At 36.1% G+C, this 16,860-nt stretch overlaps 3 protein-coding genes across 5 annotated transcripts; all 3 read left to right on the forward strand.

Moving 5' to 3' along the window:
- Positions 1–323: 323 nt before the first annotated feature.
- LOC142548469 (protein RRP6-like 2) lies at positions 324–7,974 on the forward strand. Of its 2 annotated transcripts, XR_012820967.1 has the most exons (16): positions 324–1,214; positions 2,132–2,287; positions 3,048–3,206; positions 3,282–3,365; positions 3,726–3,805; positions 3,972–4,022; positions 4,824–4,932; positions 5,135–5,217; positions 5,355–5,400; positions 5,630–5,717; positions 5,797–5,966; positions 6,393–6,584; positions 6,809–6,904; positions 7,224–7,534; positions 7,641–7,750; positions 7,836–7,974. XR_012820967.1 is itself a non-coding variant. In XM_075656810.1 (15 exons), the coding sequence occupies exons 1-15, from the start codon at positions 648–650 to the stop codon at positions 7,642–7,644; spliced, it is 2,196 nt and encodes a 731-aa protein (XP_075512925.1). In that variant the 5' UTR covers positions 324–647; the 3' UTR covers positions 7,645–7,974. The 2 variants fall into 2 exon arrangements, 1 of the variants encoding a protein (XP_075512925.1); XM_075656810.1 differs by having other exon boundaries at positions 7,641–7,974.
- Positions 7,975–8,661: 687 nt separating this feature from the next.
- Positions 8,662–11,689, forward strand: LOC142548470 (co-chaperone protein p23-2). The gene is made up of 6 exons (XM_075656811.1): positions 8,662–8,777; positions 8,864–9,047; positions 10,108–10,267; positions 10,588–10,616; positions 10,697–10,742; positions 11,211–11,689. Exons 1-6 carry the CDS (start codon positions 8,773–8,775, stop codon positions 11,243–11,245), a joined length of 459 nt encoding a protein of 152 aa, XP_075512926.1. The 5' UTR covers positions 8,662–8,772; the 3' UTR covers positions 11,246–11,689.
- A 559-nt stretch (positions 11,690–12,248) lies between these two features.
- LOC142548473 (uncharacterized) lies at positions 12,249–16,568 on the forward strand. 2 transcript variants are annotated; one of them, XM_075656816.1, is made up of 6 exons: positions 12,249–12,803; positions 13,096–13,206; positions 14,626–14,861; positions 14,953–15,169; positions 15,456–15,578; positions 16,093–16,568. In XM_075656816.1, exons 1-6 carry the CDS (start codon positions 12,401–12,403, stop codon positions 16,425–16,427), a joined length of 1,425 nt encoding a protein of 474 aa, XP_075512931.1. In that variant the 5' UTR covers positions 12,249–12,400; the 3' UTR covers positions 16,428–16,568. The 2 variants fall into 2 exon arrangements, with proteins under 2 accessions (XP_075512931.1, XP_075512930.1); XM_075656815.1 differs by having other exon boundaries at positions 12,250–12,803; positions 13,096–13,215.
- Positions 16,569–16,860: the final 292 nt, after the last annotated feature.

Raw genomic sequence — 16,860 nt, forward strand, 5'->3', positions numbered from 1 at the left:
CGATATCACAGATCGTTTTTTGTGAGACAGATATCTTATTTGGGTCATTTATGAAAAAATATTACTTTTTATGATAAGAATATTACTTTTATCTGGGTCATTTATGAAAAGTATTATTTTTTATTGTGAATATCGGTAAACTTGATCCGTCTCACAGATAAAACTTCGTGAGACCGTCTCATAATATACTTACTCTTGATAGATATGGTAAATTTGTGCTTTGAAAGTGTTATTTTATGGTAGAATTTGAAAAGTAACATTTAAGGTAACTTTGTCCATTTTTAATGCAAAATATGGAAATAGTGTGAGGCACCCTTTAACTTTGTCCCCATGTAAATGGCATAGAGAGGTTCGAGGTTTACGTTTCAACTTGAAATTCAGAGAGAAGATAAAAGAAACCGTTTCCGGCAGCCAGCGACGTCACGTACTGCACGCGCCGCCGCACAAGTGATCAACCCATTTGCTTTGTGTGACGCGTAGTAGTGCGGACACAAGTTTCGCATTCCCCATGTCTACTAATTATTGGTCGTCCTCTGGCATTTTTCGGATGATGCGATAAGTTCTTTAAACCCTAACTAAGTTTCCTTCTCTTTTAATGCTGAAACTAATATAATTTCGACGAAGCCTTATTTTCTTGACAAAAAAGTATGGAAATCGATCAACCCGAAGAAGACGATCCAGGAAAGCATCTGGCGTTACGAAGCCTTACAGAAACGAAAGGGTTAACCACCTCGATAGCGAAGCTGTCAGGTTCATCTAGAGGGGTGCCCTCACAAAAAGATTTCCATTTCTATAACAATTTTCAAGAATTCAAGAACCCAGTTGAAGAAATTGATGGAAAGTCGAAATGCATGCTACGAAAAATTGGGGAATCAGAAAATTTATGCGGGAAGCCAATTGCTTTTCCTGGTGATAAATTTGACGACGATGCAGCGTACGATTGGCTGGAGAATATGAATGACCAGATTTTCGACAAGATTGATGCGTGCTTGGAAGAGTTTAAGAGTTTGCAGAATAAAACAGAAAGTAGGGGATTGAAGGGAGTTTTAGAAGTGAAGGTGGCATCGAAAGTTAAACAAAAAATTCCGTTTCATGTTCCCACGACACCGAGGCCGCAGGACGAGTATAAAATCGTCGTGGACAATTCGAACCAGCCATTTGACCATGTCTCGTTGCAGATAAGTGACGATGGGTCAAGGTTCATACATCCCTTGGTTAGTTATTGAATGTGTGTGTATGTGTGCGTGTGTGTGTTTTCCCCGTTCTTTGTTATTTCTACTTGCCTGCACGCTTGATGTTATATGAGTGTGTGCTATGTTTTATTGACATTGTACTTCCCCTTTGGTGAATAGTGGTACTGATATTGACTTTTCTCGGAAATTCAGTTTTGTTGGTTCTGTAGTTTAATAGCAAGCATGTTTGTTGAAGCAAATTGCATGACTTGAAGCTTTATGAAATAATCAATACACTATTTTCTCATGCACAAGGGCGCAAGTGAGTAAAGGTGAATAACAATGCCAAAATATTTATTTCTTGTCGTGGTTACGGATATATATGGCATGGAAGTATGAAGTATCTAGATTGCCTGGATAAATACTATTAATAGTGCACTATGTCAATTCCTCGAACCTGGAGACTATGTTGAACAATGCCATTTTTTTTAAATTCTTGTCGAGATTACAAATATCTATCACATATAAGCATCTTAATTACCTTGAGAATCAGTGTTTGATAGTGCACACTTTCCATTTTTCTAAGAAGGGACTATGATGCATCTATTAACTCATGTAATCTTTACTATACGGGCGAATGTGCTACACTCGAGTTCACGGATGATTATCACAATGTTCCCTTATATTTTTCAGTTGCATCTGTATGTTGCTCTTTTCTCTTTCGCGTTTCTATTTTTGGCATAAGAGAACGGTAAAAATATAGATATTTACTTCTAATTTTACCTTTGATTTTAAACCATGTGTTGCAAAATGCTAATTGGCTATTGCATTTTTTTAACATTTGTCTCATGGATGTATAAAATCATGTATAATACCAATTTATTTTGTGTATGCACTAACAGGATAAACCTATTACCTATTATCTATTATGCTAATTCGTTTTGTGAATGCACTAACAGGAGAAGCTTTCTGTCCTCGACTTTATTGATACAAGTGATCACAATGCCGAGCCTGTAAAACCTCCTCCAATCGAAAATACTCCATTCAACTTTGTCCAAGAAGTAAAGGAACTGAAGCAGTTGGCCATTAAGCTGCGTAACGTCAAGGAATTTGCGGTAAATTTTGCAGTGTCTATGCCTCATTGTAATATATCGACAAATGTCTTTTGTTATTGCAAACACATTAACTAAATATGCCATGGAACATGCAAATTTAATACTTGTGCTCTTGGGCATCTAAGTTTGAAAGGATATTTCTGTTAGAATAAATCATGGCTTCAATATGATGTGATTTGAGTATTTAATGTGGCTTAATGCATCACGATAATCCTTTTTTCTTTGAATTTGATTGTTCAAACTATTATATCATATTTTTTTGAAACAATTGGTTTATCTTTCTGCTGTGGTTTGTGATTGCAGTGATTTCCATCTTTAATTATCGCAATTTCCTGTTTCTACTTGTCAAGTAACAGAATTGATAAAATCGAGAATTGGCTGCCGCCTATGCGATTTTTCTTTTTTCTTAAATATCTAATTTTTTCTTGAATACTCCAATAATTCCTCTATATCGGATTCAAACTTAAAATCAATGACATATTTTTCCTCTTAATATGATACAAATTGATTGAAAAATATGTCAAACAATCTTATTTTAAAAAACATAAATAAAAAAAATAAAAAATTATATATGTTAAGTTAGACGGCCACCTAAGCCGGCTTATAAAAATCGGGGCAATGGACGACCGCCCAGCGCCTGGGCGCCGCCTTTTAGAACAATGCCCAAAAGAAGAAAGTGGTTTTAGGAATTGCATTATTTACTGGCAAATGGCGTGATTCTGTTGATCTGTTTTTCTGTGCCTTAGCTACTGTTATGCAGGTTGATTTGGAACACAACCAATTTCGCTCTTTTCAAGGGCTAACCTGCCTGATGCAAGTATCTACAAGAACCGAGGATTTTGTCATCGATACCCTGAAACTTCACGCTCAAATTGGTCCACATCTCAGAGAAGTATTTGAGGATCCATCAAAAAGAAAGGTGAGTTAACAGATTGGTGTACGTTGTTGTGATTGAAGTATCTTTAGTTTGTCATGATCTTTTTTTGCGTAACAGGTATTCCATGGAGCAGATCATGATATTTTGTGGCTTCAACAAGACTTCGGCATATATGTTTGTAATATGTTCGACACAGGACAGGTTCTTGGCTGAAGCTCTCTTTGAGACAATGTTTATTTTATCGATTCTTATGTATATTTATGTTGAAAAAAGATTTAACATTGTTTTTGTCTCTTATTGTGGGGTCCTGCTGTCCCATTTGAGCCATTCGAAATGTGTCATTTACTCATTTTATTCTCCCAAACACTTTATATGCACGATTTTGACAATTACCCTAGCAAGTAATTTAGCCATTCAAACTCTCAACACAAGAGTTTGTAGTAAACATTATGAGCATGATTTTGGTTTACATATATGTGTTTGTCAAAAGGAGCTTCCTTTTTTTTTTTTTTTATTTCTGGCTGCTGGAGTTGAGTATGGCCGCACTTCCTTTTCTTATAGGCTTCAAGAATATTGAAATTGGAGAGGTTCAGCCTTGCATACCTGCTGCTTAGTTTTTGTGGAGTTGCAGCAAACAAAGAGTATGGTCTATTGTTGTTTTAGAAATCATAGAATGTGGTTTGCTTCTTTGAATCCTCTACCCCGAACAACACACACACCCAGAGATGAGAAATAGCCAAAAGAGGTGGGAATTATTAGAGTAGAGGAAAGTTGTCTGTACTTAATTAACTATCCTATTTTGTGAAGGTACCAGAATGCTGACTGGAGAATCCGCCCACTACCTAATAAGATGATCAAGTATGTTCTTTTTCAGTTGGTTACCTGTTGCTGTAAACACCTGTGTGTTACTAGAAAAATTTCTTTTGCTCATTTATACTGAAGTTGGATAAAAAGATTTACTTTTCAATAAATTGTTGCATTCTTCAACTGATTGCTGCTGTATTTAACTTTTTAATTTTAACATAATGTGCCTCCAAGACTTCGGTTGTAGAAGACTGTTGACGTTTGTCTTGATTCATACAACTTAAACACGTTGTCATTTAACTAACTTAAATATGTACAGTTTTAATGTTTTGATGAGTGACTGTTGTGACAATCAGTAAGATGCTGAACATGGCTGTGGTATGAGCTCGGTCACTGTATCTGAATTATAATATTTTTATGTGGGTGCTTCTCTTCTTGTTGTTTTTTTTCATGGATGCGTTTGTATCAATATCTGGGTGTGAGAGGCTGGTGACTGGGCATGTTTTGAAGATTTATAAATTTTGCTTAAATCATAACATCCAAAACATGAAATTTATGGCATCTTTATATGCTTTTTGAACCAAAACTATTGTGAAATACTATTATATTGTGTTTGAATTGATGAATTTTAACTTGTTTGGATTAACTAAATTCAACTGAATTTCAAATCCACTCTATATCAAGTCAGAGAGTTTTTGTAATAATTTTGATGAATTTCAAAAACAAATCCTTCCCCAAATCGTATTCCTTCGTATGGAAGAAATTTTTCCATCCAAATACAATCTTAGCTTCTGACATTCTCTTGGTTTATACCAACTTGATTTTATTGTTAGTCTATGGAATTCTGCATTACAGATATGCCAGAGAAGACACACATTATTTGCTGTACATCTATGAAATAATGAGGAGAAAGTTACTCTCATCGTCTGCTGAATCTGAAAGTTCTGATCCTCCACTTGTCGAGGCAGGCTCTTAATCTTTCTGCTTTCTGATTGAATGTAACCATTGAGTAATTTCTTATTGTTGAAGATTTCATTATTTGAAAAAGTTGAATTTCCATTTACTCTGAAATTTGACAATAGTTCATCATAATTCATATTTTAAAACTGTCGTTCTTCCTAGTTTCTATATTACTTTTGCAACCTAACTCGTTTCTGTTATTTCAGGTCTATAAACGTAGTTATGATATATGTATTCGACTATATGAAAAAGAGCTTCTCACAGATAGTTCATACCTTCACATCTACGGGTATATTTTTCTGGTCATTTATGGTTACGATTTAAACAAAGACATTACAATCTATGGAGTTAACTGTTTGTCTTTTGTGCATTTCATCTCTAGGTTTGCTGTTTCACTGATTTGTTTACTTGTAAATGATGATTCAGGGTGCAGGATGCTGACTTCACTGCTCAGCAACTAGCGGTTGTTTCTGTAAGTGATTAATCCAACTACCTTCATAATGATTTCAATTATCTATATTTTGGACTTCGCTTTTCCCTTTGATGAGTCACATTATCCCACTCTTGAGTTGGTCCAATTGCTTTCCTGAGATGTGCAAATACAATTAATTTCCATGAGTTTCATGTTTCAGCTTTATATCGAATTTCTATTTTCTTCGTCTTTTGTCTGCTATTACTGCAATTATTAAGTGGCATTGTAGGGACTCAATGAATGGAGGGATGCTGTAGCTCGTGCAGAAGACGAGAGTACTGGCTATGTTTTGCCTAATAGGACTCTTTTTGAAATTGGTATTCACTTGCAATTAGCTGTAACTTTGTCGCTTTGCTCCAATACTCTGCCTCCTCACCCTTCCATTTATTAATCAAGCTAAACAGATGCCTCTCACATCTAGTAATTTGCGACGATTGTTGAAATCCAAGAACACATTTATTGAAAGAAACATCGATTCAATGGTTAGCATTATAAGACAATCTATTAAAAAAGCTCCTGCATTTGAAGTGGCCGTTGAGTATCTGAAGCAAAGGCGTCTGCAAGCGGTAAGTCTACAGTGGAAAAATTATTACATGTTATTTTTTTTTTCTTATTTTAGCTAATTTCTTCCTCGAGGCCTGGTGCTATCTTATGCAAATTGAGATGTAATCAATCAGGTATGACATTGAGTTAATCTTGTTTCCCGATGTTCTAAGCCTGTCCCATGCAGGGAAACTATCTATCAAGAACTCTGGTCCATAACATCAATGTGTAGTATTTTTGTCTTAGAAGCTTTTAATTTTTTGATATCTATCAAGAACTCTGGTCCATAACATCAATGTGCAGTATTTTTGTCTTAGAAGCTTTTAATTTTTTGATGGAGCTTCTTTCTCTGGTCTCTATTTCTTATTCTCATCATTCCCCCTCATTTTGAATACTTCAACTCATGCCTCAGGTATGATGCTTTGATGTTGGCACATTCTCTTTTGCAGGCAACAAAAGAATCTGGAGTTGTGACTCCTGAAGAACATAAAGTGTTAAGAACTGCTGAAAACGTCAGGTTTAAAGAGTATAATAATTCACCTAATGGTACCAAGTCCCAGAACTTGCTGTCTTCTGTAAAACGCAAGAATGAGGCTCAAAATGTTGGAAGTTCCAAGGCTAGAATTGTCACAAACATACAGGTAGCTTTACATTGGCTTCCTGGCAAAAGTGGGGAATGAAAATTGAAATGATGCCCGAGACATTCCCAAATATACACAGTAGTTAGTAATTTGAATTTATCGCATTTAGCTAATTTTCCATTTAATTAATCTCGTTATTAAATATAACCATTCAAATCCGACGCAACAGTGAAAAAATGTGCATATAAATTTTTTTAGTAAAAGACTGGCTTGTTTTATGTTAGGCTAAAGCAACTGTTCAGTTTGTAAAGAAACCACTTCAAGCTTTTGGATCATTGCTTGGAAATTCAGAAAAGAGGCAGCGTGTCCCTGATAGAAGAGTGAGTACTTATTGCCATTAGAAGTTGGAAACTTTCTGGTTCGTTATTTTCTTCTGATAGAAGAGAGTATTTATTGCATTAGAAATCAGAAACTTTCTGGTTCATTATTTTCTTCTGGTAGTTTATAAGTATTATTGGTAATAATACTTCACGTGCTTGCAATGTTGCACTCAAACATCTTCAGTTGAATCCGTACCTCGAAGGAATATCAGAACATGATACCTTGTAGTTGATGGAATGAAATCTATCCGTTGTTTGACTTTCATCTGCATTAGTTTGGCCTAGCCAGCCATTCATTATTTACCTTTTCCGCTTGTAGATACATGAAAATAGCCTACGGGAGCAGATAAAATCATCCTCTAGCGGCGCTGTGTTGGACAGGAATGAACCATTGCTCACAGATGCTAAAATATCTGCCATAATGTCAGAAACTTCAAGTTGCAAAGATACGGTTGCAGGGCCTGCTACACGTTCAGATATTGTTGTTTTAGATGATGATTCCGATGCGGAAGGATCAAGAAAATACGAGTTCAAAAGCCCCTCCTCCTCCTACGAGTTGGCTAGTCTAGAAAAAAGCATAGCAGATTTTGCTGCTGAACTTGATGCGGACAGTGACGAAGATGATTTCCTGTGAATCTTTGATTTATTCTCTTAAACTTATTGTCACTAATCATAGATCAGACAAGAAAGTTCCGAAATCACGATTTAATGTAACATCTTTCATGGTTTCTTGTAGGTGACTCGATACGATTACGAGGGCGCCACTAATAATGTAATATTTCGAGAAGCTCCCAAGACAGGAATGGTTGGAAGCGCTTCAACAATAAGAGTACCTTGACGGGGGAGGTGATTTTTAAACGGCAGTGCTATGTTTTGTTTGATTTAAAAACCTCAACTGAAACTGGTTTCTTGTATCATTGCATGTACGAAGAATGCCAAGTAGATTGGAGGGGGAAAATTAATGAAAGAAAGTTGGAAGAATATAATTATCATTTGGAGAAAGTTGAGTGTGTAAGCGAACCATTGAGTCGAATATAATGAAAAATTAAAGGTTCGAATTTCACTTGAAATATACATATATATTCGATCTCGAGGTTCAAAGTTTGAATTTTTTTAAATTTTTTGTTTGAGTTCGAATCAAATTGGGGTTTGAGTTCGGTTCGAAAGATTCAATAACATTGTGAGCTATTCGATGTTCAAAAATAAATATTTGAATGACTCGGAGTATATTTATTTAATATATTAATAAAATATCGAGGTTTATGAATTATAGAATAATTTAATTTAGATTTGAATTCAACTGAAAAAAATTACAAACATGCGTTTAATAAATTCAAATACAAAATGAAAGTTTTCGAATCGGCTCGAAAAGATAACTAACATGCTCGGTTTGTTTATATTTTTAGTCGTGGTATGCATACAAAACAATTTAGAATTAAAAAAATATATATTAATTTGACATAATCACAACTTTAAATATTTGAAAGATAATTGGAAACTTAAAGGATATATTTAGATTAATTTTAATTAGCTTGAGGGTAATGTTCCATGGAGATCCTTAATCTAGGTTGAACTTCAAAGAAATTTAAAATATTTTAGTTTGTATGGAATTATCTCATTATAAACAAATGTATTCGATTCGCATTAAATCTGATTTTTCTCTCAATTTTAATTTTTTTTTTATTCTTCAAAAGTTTTATTTATAGTTTTGTTTTTACGCAATTTAATTTGTTATTGAAATTAGAGAAGTTTTATAGGCGTAAATTTCTCCAAAGCGCAAGCAGAAAAGGCAAACCCTGCGTTGGGTGTTCATTTTTAGGCTTCCATTCTTCGCTGGTCACTCCAGTGGTCGTCTTCCTTTCCTGAATATGAGGTAGCCTCAATAACTCGAAATTTCTACTCTTGGTAACTAATTGCGGCAGAATTCTACTTTGATCTTCCTTCGTTTGATACATGCAGCCGGCAGCCGGAGGTTCTGTGGGCACAGCGGTCGGACAAAATATATCTGACCGTGTCACTGCCCGATGCTAAGGATGTTTCGGTCAAATGTGAACCTGAAGGCGTCTTTACTTTCTCTGCGGTTGGCGTCAATGGCGAACCCTTCCTGGCCACTCTCCGACTCTTTGAAAATATTAACCCCCAGGTTTTGTTATTATTTATTGGAGGGAGTTTTTAATTATCAAGCGTGACTTTTTTTGTGGGATGTGCTTCAAGATTTTTATTTGGGGCAATTGGCCTCTTGACTGTTGCAACTTGCAATAATCCTGTATGATAATGAAGCGGAACTGTTAGAATGTTGAAGCAAGATTGTGTCCTGACGACATAGTATGAGCGACATTGTGGAGGTGTGATGAAGAAAATAAAAATATTTGTTGGTCCCGACAGTTTCTCTGTTTTTTTTTAATCAATGAGCATGTACACTGACAATGAAAAATGAACTTCTGTTCCCTGTGAAGCAGTTGGTGAAATTTGATTCTTGATTCAAGTTTCAAGAATGAGTTAGAAGTCTTTTTCTCATTTTCTTCTGTGTTTCATGTATAATTTCTGTTGGGTTAGGGAACAGGTTTTGTGCCAGTGACAAAGGTTGAGTATAATTGTAAAAACGTGGCATATTTCATTGTTATTCTCTGTTGTTCTGAGGAGTACAAGGCTTCTGCTGCTAATGCATGCAATATTCTCCTTGTGGGAAAGTTTTGAGATAAATTCTCTATATTTTTTTATTTAGGCAAAGAAGCATCGAACTTGTTTGCTTTACCATCTTTCCTAAACTTAAGAACCTCAATATTGTGAATTCTGTTTCATGGATCTATCAATTTATTGCTCCTCAACTTGCCTCTGGATTTCCAGAGTTAAAGTACGATTTGTTGTTGGACTATTCTGTCTTGTGGATCCTCAACTTTGTGTGGCTAAATAAAAATAAATAAATAATGAAAGTAAGTGATATAGCAGTTGCAATCTTTGTATTTTCATTTTAGAGTATAAAATTGCCATTCTATTTTACTGAAATCATTTCCTCAGGCCGCCCGTAAAATCATCATTTTTCATTTTATTTTCTACTGTGCAAACTTTCCAGCCACTTTTGTGAAAGACCTTCTTTGAAAGATGGTGCATGTCTTCTAAATTCTTAACTGTGAACATAAAGATAGGATTCAATGTTCAACTTTTTTCGCTCTATGTATTGCTGTAATGAAACTTTGCTGCAGGGATGTAAGACAAAAATTGGTTTGAGGAATATACTATGCTCTGTTCAGAAAGAGCAAAAAGGGTGGTGGAAAAGACTGTTAAAATCTGAACAAAAGCCTCCTCCATACATCAAAGTTGATTGGAATAGATGGTGTGATGAGGATGATGAAGATTCAGAGTGTAAGTTCATGCCACCACTTGGAATTCCTACCCATATTTACCTATTCTTCAATGAAGGAGGCTTTACGGTGGGAAAGAGTTGTATTGCCTCTGGTCCTCATATATACTTATTTTATTGAACTCTATTCACGTAGCACGTTCGAAGTTTTTATTGTAGTTTCTTTTAGTCATTTGGGTGTTTGTACAGAAATGTGGCTAAGCCACTGACTACCGTAGTCAATTTTCAGATGATCAGTGAGGCTTCTTCAAATGATTCTTGAACCTTAATTTGACAAGGGCAACTTTTTTTATGCTTGACCATATCTTTTTTGCATTTGCAGCAAATCTGGCTTCTGATGAAGACTTAGCGGTAACCAAATCCCTTTTTAGATATCAATCAATTCTGGTCAGAAGGGATGTCATCTAACTTAAATATATGTTGTTTTCCAGTACGCTGGTGAAAATGATGAGAGCAGTGGTGATGAAGGAATGCTTTGTAAGTCTATCATGGATGAGTAGCATAATAGACTTGAACATTTCACTGGTTACAGCGAGAATGGTTGTTAATTGCTTTATGTTGGGTGTTTTAGTAGTTTTCCATGCTAATAGATGGCATTTCACTCCCATCGTTTTTTCATGATTTCGTAGGTTGCTTATTCATTTAGTTAAATGCTAAAAAATACTTGCCTTCTCTGACCGATTGGTCATTGATTTTTGCGTAGCTTTTTTGCAACCTTTTTCATTTTCTACTATTCAGTTGAATGTCATTGCTTGCATTTGGCAAGCTAAAATAGTCGTTCTAAAGCTCTCTTGGTCATACCCACAATGAGGTTATTTTTTACCATCTAACGACTGCTATATTGCCCCAGAAACATGACAAATTCGATGGTGTATTCCACGCTTGCATTCACATGCACGTGTTGCCTTCCTTTGTCTTACATTTTACCTTTTCAATCCACTGCAGATCTTCCTGATTTGGAGAAGGCGAGGGGAAACTAAACAAAATTCCATTCTCGGGACATTAGGCATTGCCGTGCCTATGGGGTGTGGGCATGAAGATCGCCCCGCAGTAGCCATGACTTTCTGCTTTATCACAATGTTATATGTATAAAACATTTATAGGATTCAATATTAGCAAAGGCCTGAGCCCATGTTTGACATATTTGAGCGTATGTGTTTTTAATCACATCTCCGTGGCTTCCCCACCCACTGGCCACCAGCTCTCTCCGATTGGCAGTTGTGGGCGCTTGGGGAGAAGGCAGTGTTCTAGTTATTTGAGTACTCGGGTTTCTTTTATTTTTAATAGAATGTGTCAAACTTGAATGAATGGCGCTGCCTTGCAAGGCTTTTGAAGGGGCCCAACAAGCATTACAATCAAAAAAATGCTACATTTTCCTTCTACTCGTTATCTAATTTCGTACCAATGCTCGCTTTCTATTGTAATACCAAGTACCCGAAATTCTATTGCACTTAAATGGTCTTCTCTTTTTTCAAGATAAGTTGAACGGTTCTCTCTTTTTAAAAAAAAAAAAAAAAACTTGTTATTTTGCCATTTTTAAAAAATTATATCGATAATGACAATGCAACTGGAATTTTTTAAAATTTTAGAGAAGCTCAAACTCCATGTTTAATTGAAGAGAAAATTATTGCTTCTTTTATTGATACTCATTAAAAATATAAGATTGGGTTTAGGTGAGATTAGTTCGAATGTAGATTTTGAATTTACTCTAGTTCTGAAATGACAAAAAAGATCGTTAGAAGAGTATCGGGAGGGTGTCTCCGCGTAGCACTTTGACGCTCAAATCAGGTATTTGAAATAAAATGAGAGAGAATCAATATAGTGAATTAATGAATTGGACTCTCAAACTTGATACTCTGAATCAATACTGTGAATGAATTGAAATATTTGTAAGAAAATGCATGAAGTCTAGCTTGATTAACAATGGACCGATCTAAAGTTCGATTTGAGTCTGATATTTGATTTGAATGGGATATCACTTATAATAATCTCTCTTTTCGAAGCGAAAATGCATAGGTGACGTTAGAATCGAAGAAAGGAGTCGTAGAAATAAATGCGAATCAGCTTTCTTTATAGCGTCTGAAAAGCTTTAAGTTCAAGCGCAGTTGATCTTTGAATCCACCAAAACCCTAAGAATGTACAAGAGCAAATTGCAGGAGCTTTGCCAGAGGAGGAGCTGGAACCTACCTGAGTACACCACCGTGAAAGACGGCCCAGATCACGTTCCCAGATTCAAAGCTACTACTGTTGTTAACGGCCAAAGGTTCGAGACTCAGGCTGAATGCAAGTCTGCTAAGGACGCTCAAAACTCGGTGGCTAAAATGGCCTACGATCACTTCAATATTTCTACGCCTTCTCGTGTCCATGTCCAACGATCTCCGTTGGCTGATTCCCCGGTTATTCCTTCTCGGGTTCCTGCGTGTTCTTCCCCTGCCGTTCCTGTGCCCAAAATGCAGGCTGTTGCTCCGGTTCCTCAGCTGCCACAAATTCCTATTCCAGTTTCCCCGCATCCATTGTCACTCCCACTTCCGCCTTCCGGTAATTTTTAGTTTTCATCCCGATTTGTTTCTCTTAATGATTTGGGTGATAGTTAAGCATTAAGGATGTTTTTTTTCTTGTTCAAGAATGTAAATTTGGTTGTCCTGCTGCCGTAGTAATGTGGTTGTCGGGGTGGCGTCAGTTCCTTGATGCTCTCATGTCATGTGTAGACTAGCATCAATTTTTTTAAAATCTGCATTCTAGTATTTGCACTCTTCAGTTTCATAATCATATAATTTGAAGATTTCAAGTACATCATTGTGTTTTTTGAGCATCTCTGTTATTTTTTCAGGACTTTTGCCACCAAACAATAGTTCACTTACAAAACCTGTCCACAAGGACATGTTGCAGCCAAATTTTGGAGATACGACACAACCTTCTATGATTTGCGGAACGCCAATAGGTTCCAGTGGTAAAAGTTTAAAATATCATAAAAATATTTATTTCTTTATTTAGTGTGTTAAGGTCTTTTGGCGGATTTAATTTCTTTAATACCTTTATCAATTCGTGAGCTTTTGTGTTGTAGCCTTGTTTTTTGTAAAATGGCAGCTGGGTGTTAAACATTTGTGTATTTTAGAGCCTTTACAATCTACACTAAAACCAAGGACAATGGCATCAAAACTGGTAGATTCTTTGCATATCTCAATTGAATGATAAGCTACTTGAGCATCAATTTTGTCGTTCTTGAACACAAATAAAGTATTCCCATGAAATCAGTGTTCACAATTGTTAAAATATTTGCATATCTCAATTGAGTTATAACCCTTGAGGATAAACTTCTTTGTTGTTCTTGAACGCAAATGAGGTATTCCCAAATGAAATCAATAGTCCCCAATTCTTAACTCATGCTTGGATCATTTAGTAATTCACATGATGCACCAGACTTTGAACTTGATATTGAGGTATCGTTTTGTGATATAGGGATAATATGTAGTCATCATGGTCATGTCTTACAATGGAAATGTTCATTTAAAGTTTTCATCTCTTCTTCTTGTGTTCTTTTTTTCTTCTACAGTTTCCAACTTTGGAGAAAAGTGACCTGTTAAGTCCAAAAAAATGGTTTGAGGCTATTGCATATAGGAGAAGCTTAAGTAAAAAATTAATAGCAACATTTCTAAGGCATGTTTATGGCTAGAGATGCTTTTCCTTCTTCACTTACTATGTGGATGTGGTAGGCGAGTATTTTTTTGTGCCATGTGTTAGACAGCAATTGTTCCGGTCAGGAATTTAAGTTCTTCTATCCAAGGTGGTTGGACAGGAAGAAATCCTTTTGATCAAATTTAATTTCTTTTGTCCATTGTTAATTATATGATTGCAAACATCATATATTTTTGCAAGTTTAATTATCAGCATCTATCCTGGTTGACCAACTGAATAAAAGTTTGTAAAACTGAGTAAGGATGTGCAATAGGTAAAATCCTGACGTGTGATTAGAGCAAAAGGAAAAATTAGAGAGTGACTCCAATTTATGAGTTACTCTAATTATAAAATGGTTTCAATATTATTTATTTTCCCTGAAGAGCGCCATCTCTTCGAACTTCCAAGCAAATTGTTTCATCAATGATTATGCATCTTGATCAGTATATGACGTACATTAGGGAAGAGTGGAATAGTTTTTCTTTTCCCTGACTACAGTGTTATATAGACCAAAATCAAAGACATCATTCAGATTCTCAAAGCTGTGTCCATAATTCAATTCAGCGAAAGCCTTGCTGTCAATAAAAAGGTTTCCCGTCCGACGATTCAATGCTTAAACGCAGATGGAGGGATTTGTTGTTTCCAAAATGTCACATCATCGTTAATTTTTTTCCTTTGAAAACAGGTACACTTCACATCTATAAGAATCGGTTGCAACAATACGCTCAGAAGAAGGATCTTAGCTTGCCTGTTTACACATGTGAATCCGAGGGTCCTCCGCATGCTCGCCACTTCAAGTCAAGAGTGTCATTTGATGGAAAGTCATATGAAACGATGGAATTTTTTCCTACACTAAAGGAGGCTGAACATGCGGCTGCAAAGGTTGCTTGTCAGATGTTGCAAATTGACCAGATTCAAGAGGCTAGTGCTGCAAATAAATAATAAATATTCACTTATTTTTTTAGCATGTTGCTAATTTTGTTATTTATTATGAATTTGAAAATAACATCAGGATGGAGGCTTGTACAAAAACCTTCTACAGGAACTGGCACAAAAGAGGGGTCTTCTTTGTCCAACCTATAAGACTGTCAGATCAGGTCCACCTCACAGACCTATATTTTTGTCCATTGTGGAGATAGGAAGTAGTACATTTCGTGGGGATGAAGCCAGAAGCAAGAAGCATGCAGAGATGAATGCTGCCACAGTCGCTTACTGTGCTCTAACAAAGAGTAAGAAACTAATTGGGTGTTGATTTGGTTTTGGTGTCTGGAAGGTATCATGCATAGCTATTTACTAGAATGATTGATTGCTTTTGTTTTAATCTTCTCTTCCATTTCTCATTGCAAGGAATGTCCTGACAATTTTTTGGCATTTACGTGCTGATCAATTGCTGAATGTTTTATTAGCTTCTCCATTTGGTTAGACTGATTTTTGATATTAGACCTCTATGACAATTGTAGTTTTAAATGAATGCTGTTAGTGACAAATTGTCTCACCGCAGTTATCCTTTTGCAGCATCCCTTGTGACAGAATGCTCAATGGCGTCATCTAGCATGGAATGTGTTGTTTCTGATAATCTTACACAGAGTACGTTGCCCACAGGAACAATGAAAAGGGATGAATTTGTGGCAAATGAAGGTGATTTCAGAAAATTTGAGTACTTCCATCCGTATATGCTCGTGGTTTAATTTCAAACGGGATATTTATGTATATACATAAAAGGTTGGCGGTGGACAAGATTTTAATAATATAATTTAGTAGAAAATCTAACTTCAAAATTGGCCTCATAGGATCACCATCCATCCTCCTTACAGCTGTTATGGCATTAAAAAATTAGCATTGTTTGGTTCCATTGAACTTTTTTTACCTATAATTTGTTGTTATGGCCTTTAAAATTACCATTGTTTGGTTCCATCGAATTCTTTTTACTTATAATTCGTGGTGCGATCTCCTTAAAGTGTCACCAGTTCAAGTTTGTGCCTATTACTCATTTCTTTCTCCTTATGCCTTTACTTGTCACCATAAAGTTTACAAACTCATTTTGCGATATAGCATCTCTAGTTCTATGATGATTTGCTGTTTCTTTTCTGATTATAATCCTAAATTGATTCTAGTACACGCAAGCACTCATTTTTACCCATTTTGTCTCCAGAAACTGATATTAATGCCAAAAGAGTCAAATGTTCTTCTGAAAACGAGACAGCCAATTTGCCGGATCTGCTCCCTCCCCACGTTCCATTTGCACAAGTAGAGTACCAACCTGTCACTGATCTTGTTGCTGGACAGCATGACGCCCAAGTAGAGTACCAACCTGTCACTGATCTTGTTGCTGGACAGCATGAAGCCCAGCGTGCGTTTTGCTACAAAACGGTGGTTTTTCCGCGCAAATCAAATTTTCCGATTCCGGACGGCGCCTCTGTGATGTCCTGTAGCGATGACCAATGGGTTGCTTATAAAGTGGAGCATAAGCAGGAACCGTCCACATAGGTGAAGTACAGGTTTGCTTGTAAGTCGAGCGTAACAGATGACCAACTGAGAATAGGTACACTGCATCTCTTGTCAAAACTGGCTAACATATTCGCGTAGCAGTAGAAGTCAAGCCTTAACAAAGGAAATATTATTAGCCAATCACCAGGTCTGCTTAATCACTGCAGTCGTCACAGCTAAGAGCTTCAAGGCATAAAAGAATCATTGAACAACACAAGACGAAATGAAAGCTAAGAGCTCAGTCATTTACTAAGGTTTTGAAATCTTCCAAGCCACAAAACCTCAAATATTTGCAGAGAAAAGCCCTCCTAATTTCCCTAATACAAGAAAGGCACAAAACAATGTTAGGAATAATAGAATAAGAAATCATGGAATGAAACTAGAGGAAGAAATTCATTATTCGACTTTGGAGGATGTTATGTAACTCATAACA

The sequence above is a fragment of the Primulina tabacum genome, chromosome 6 (genome assembly GCF_025594145.1).
Source record: "Primulina tabacum isolate GXHZ01 chromosome 6, ASM2559414v2, whole genome shotgun sequence".
Lineage (NCBI taxonomy): Eukaryota > Viridiplantae > Streptophyta > Magnoliopsida > Lamiales > Gesneriaceae > Primulina > Primulina tabacum.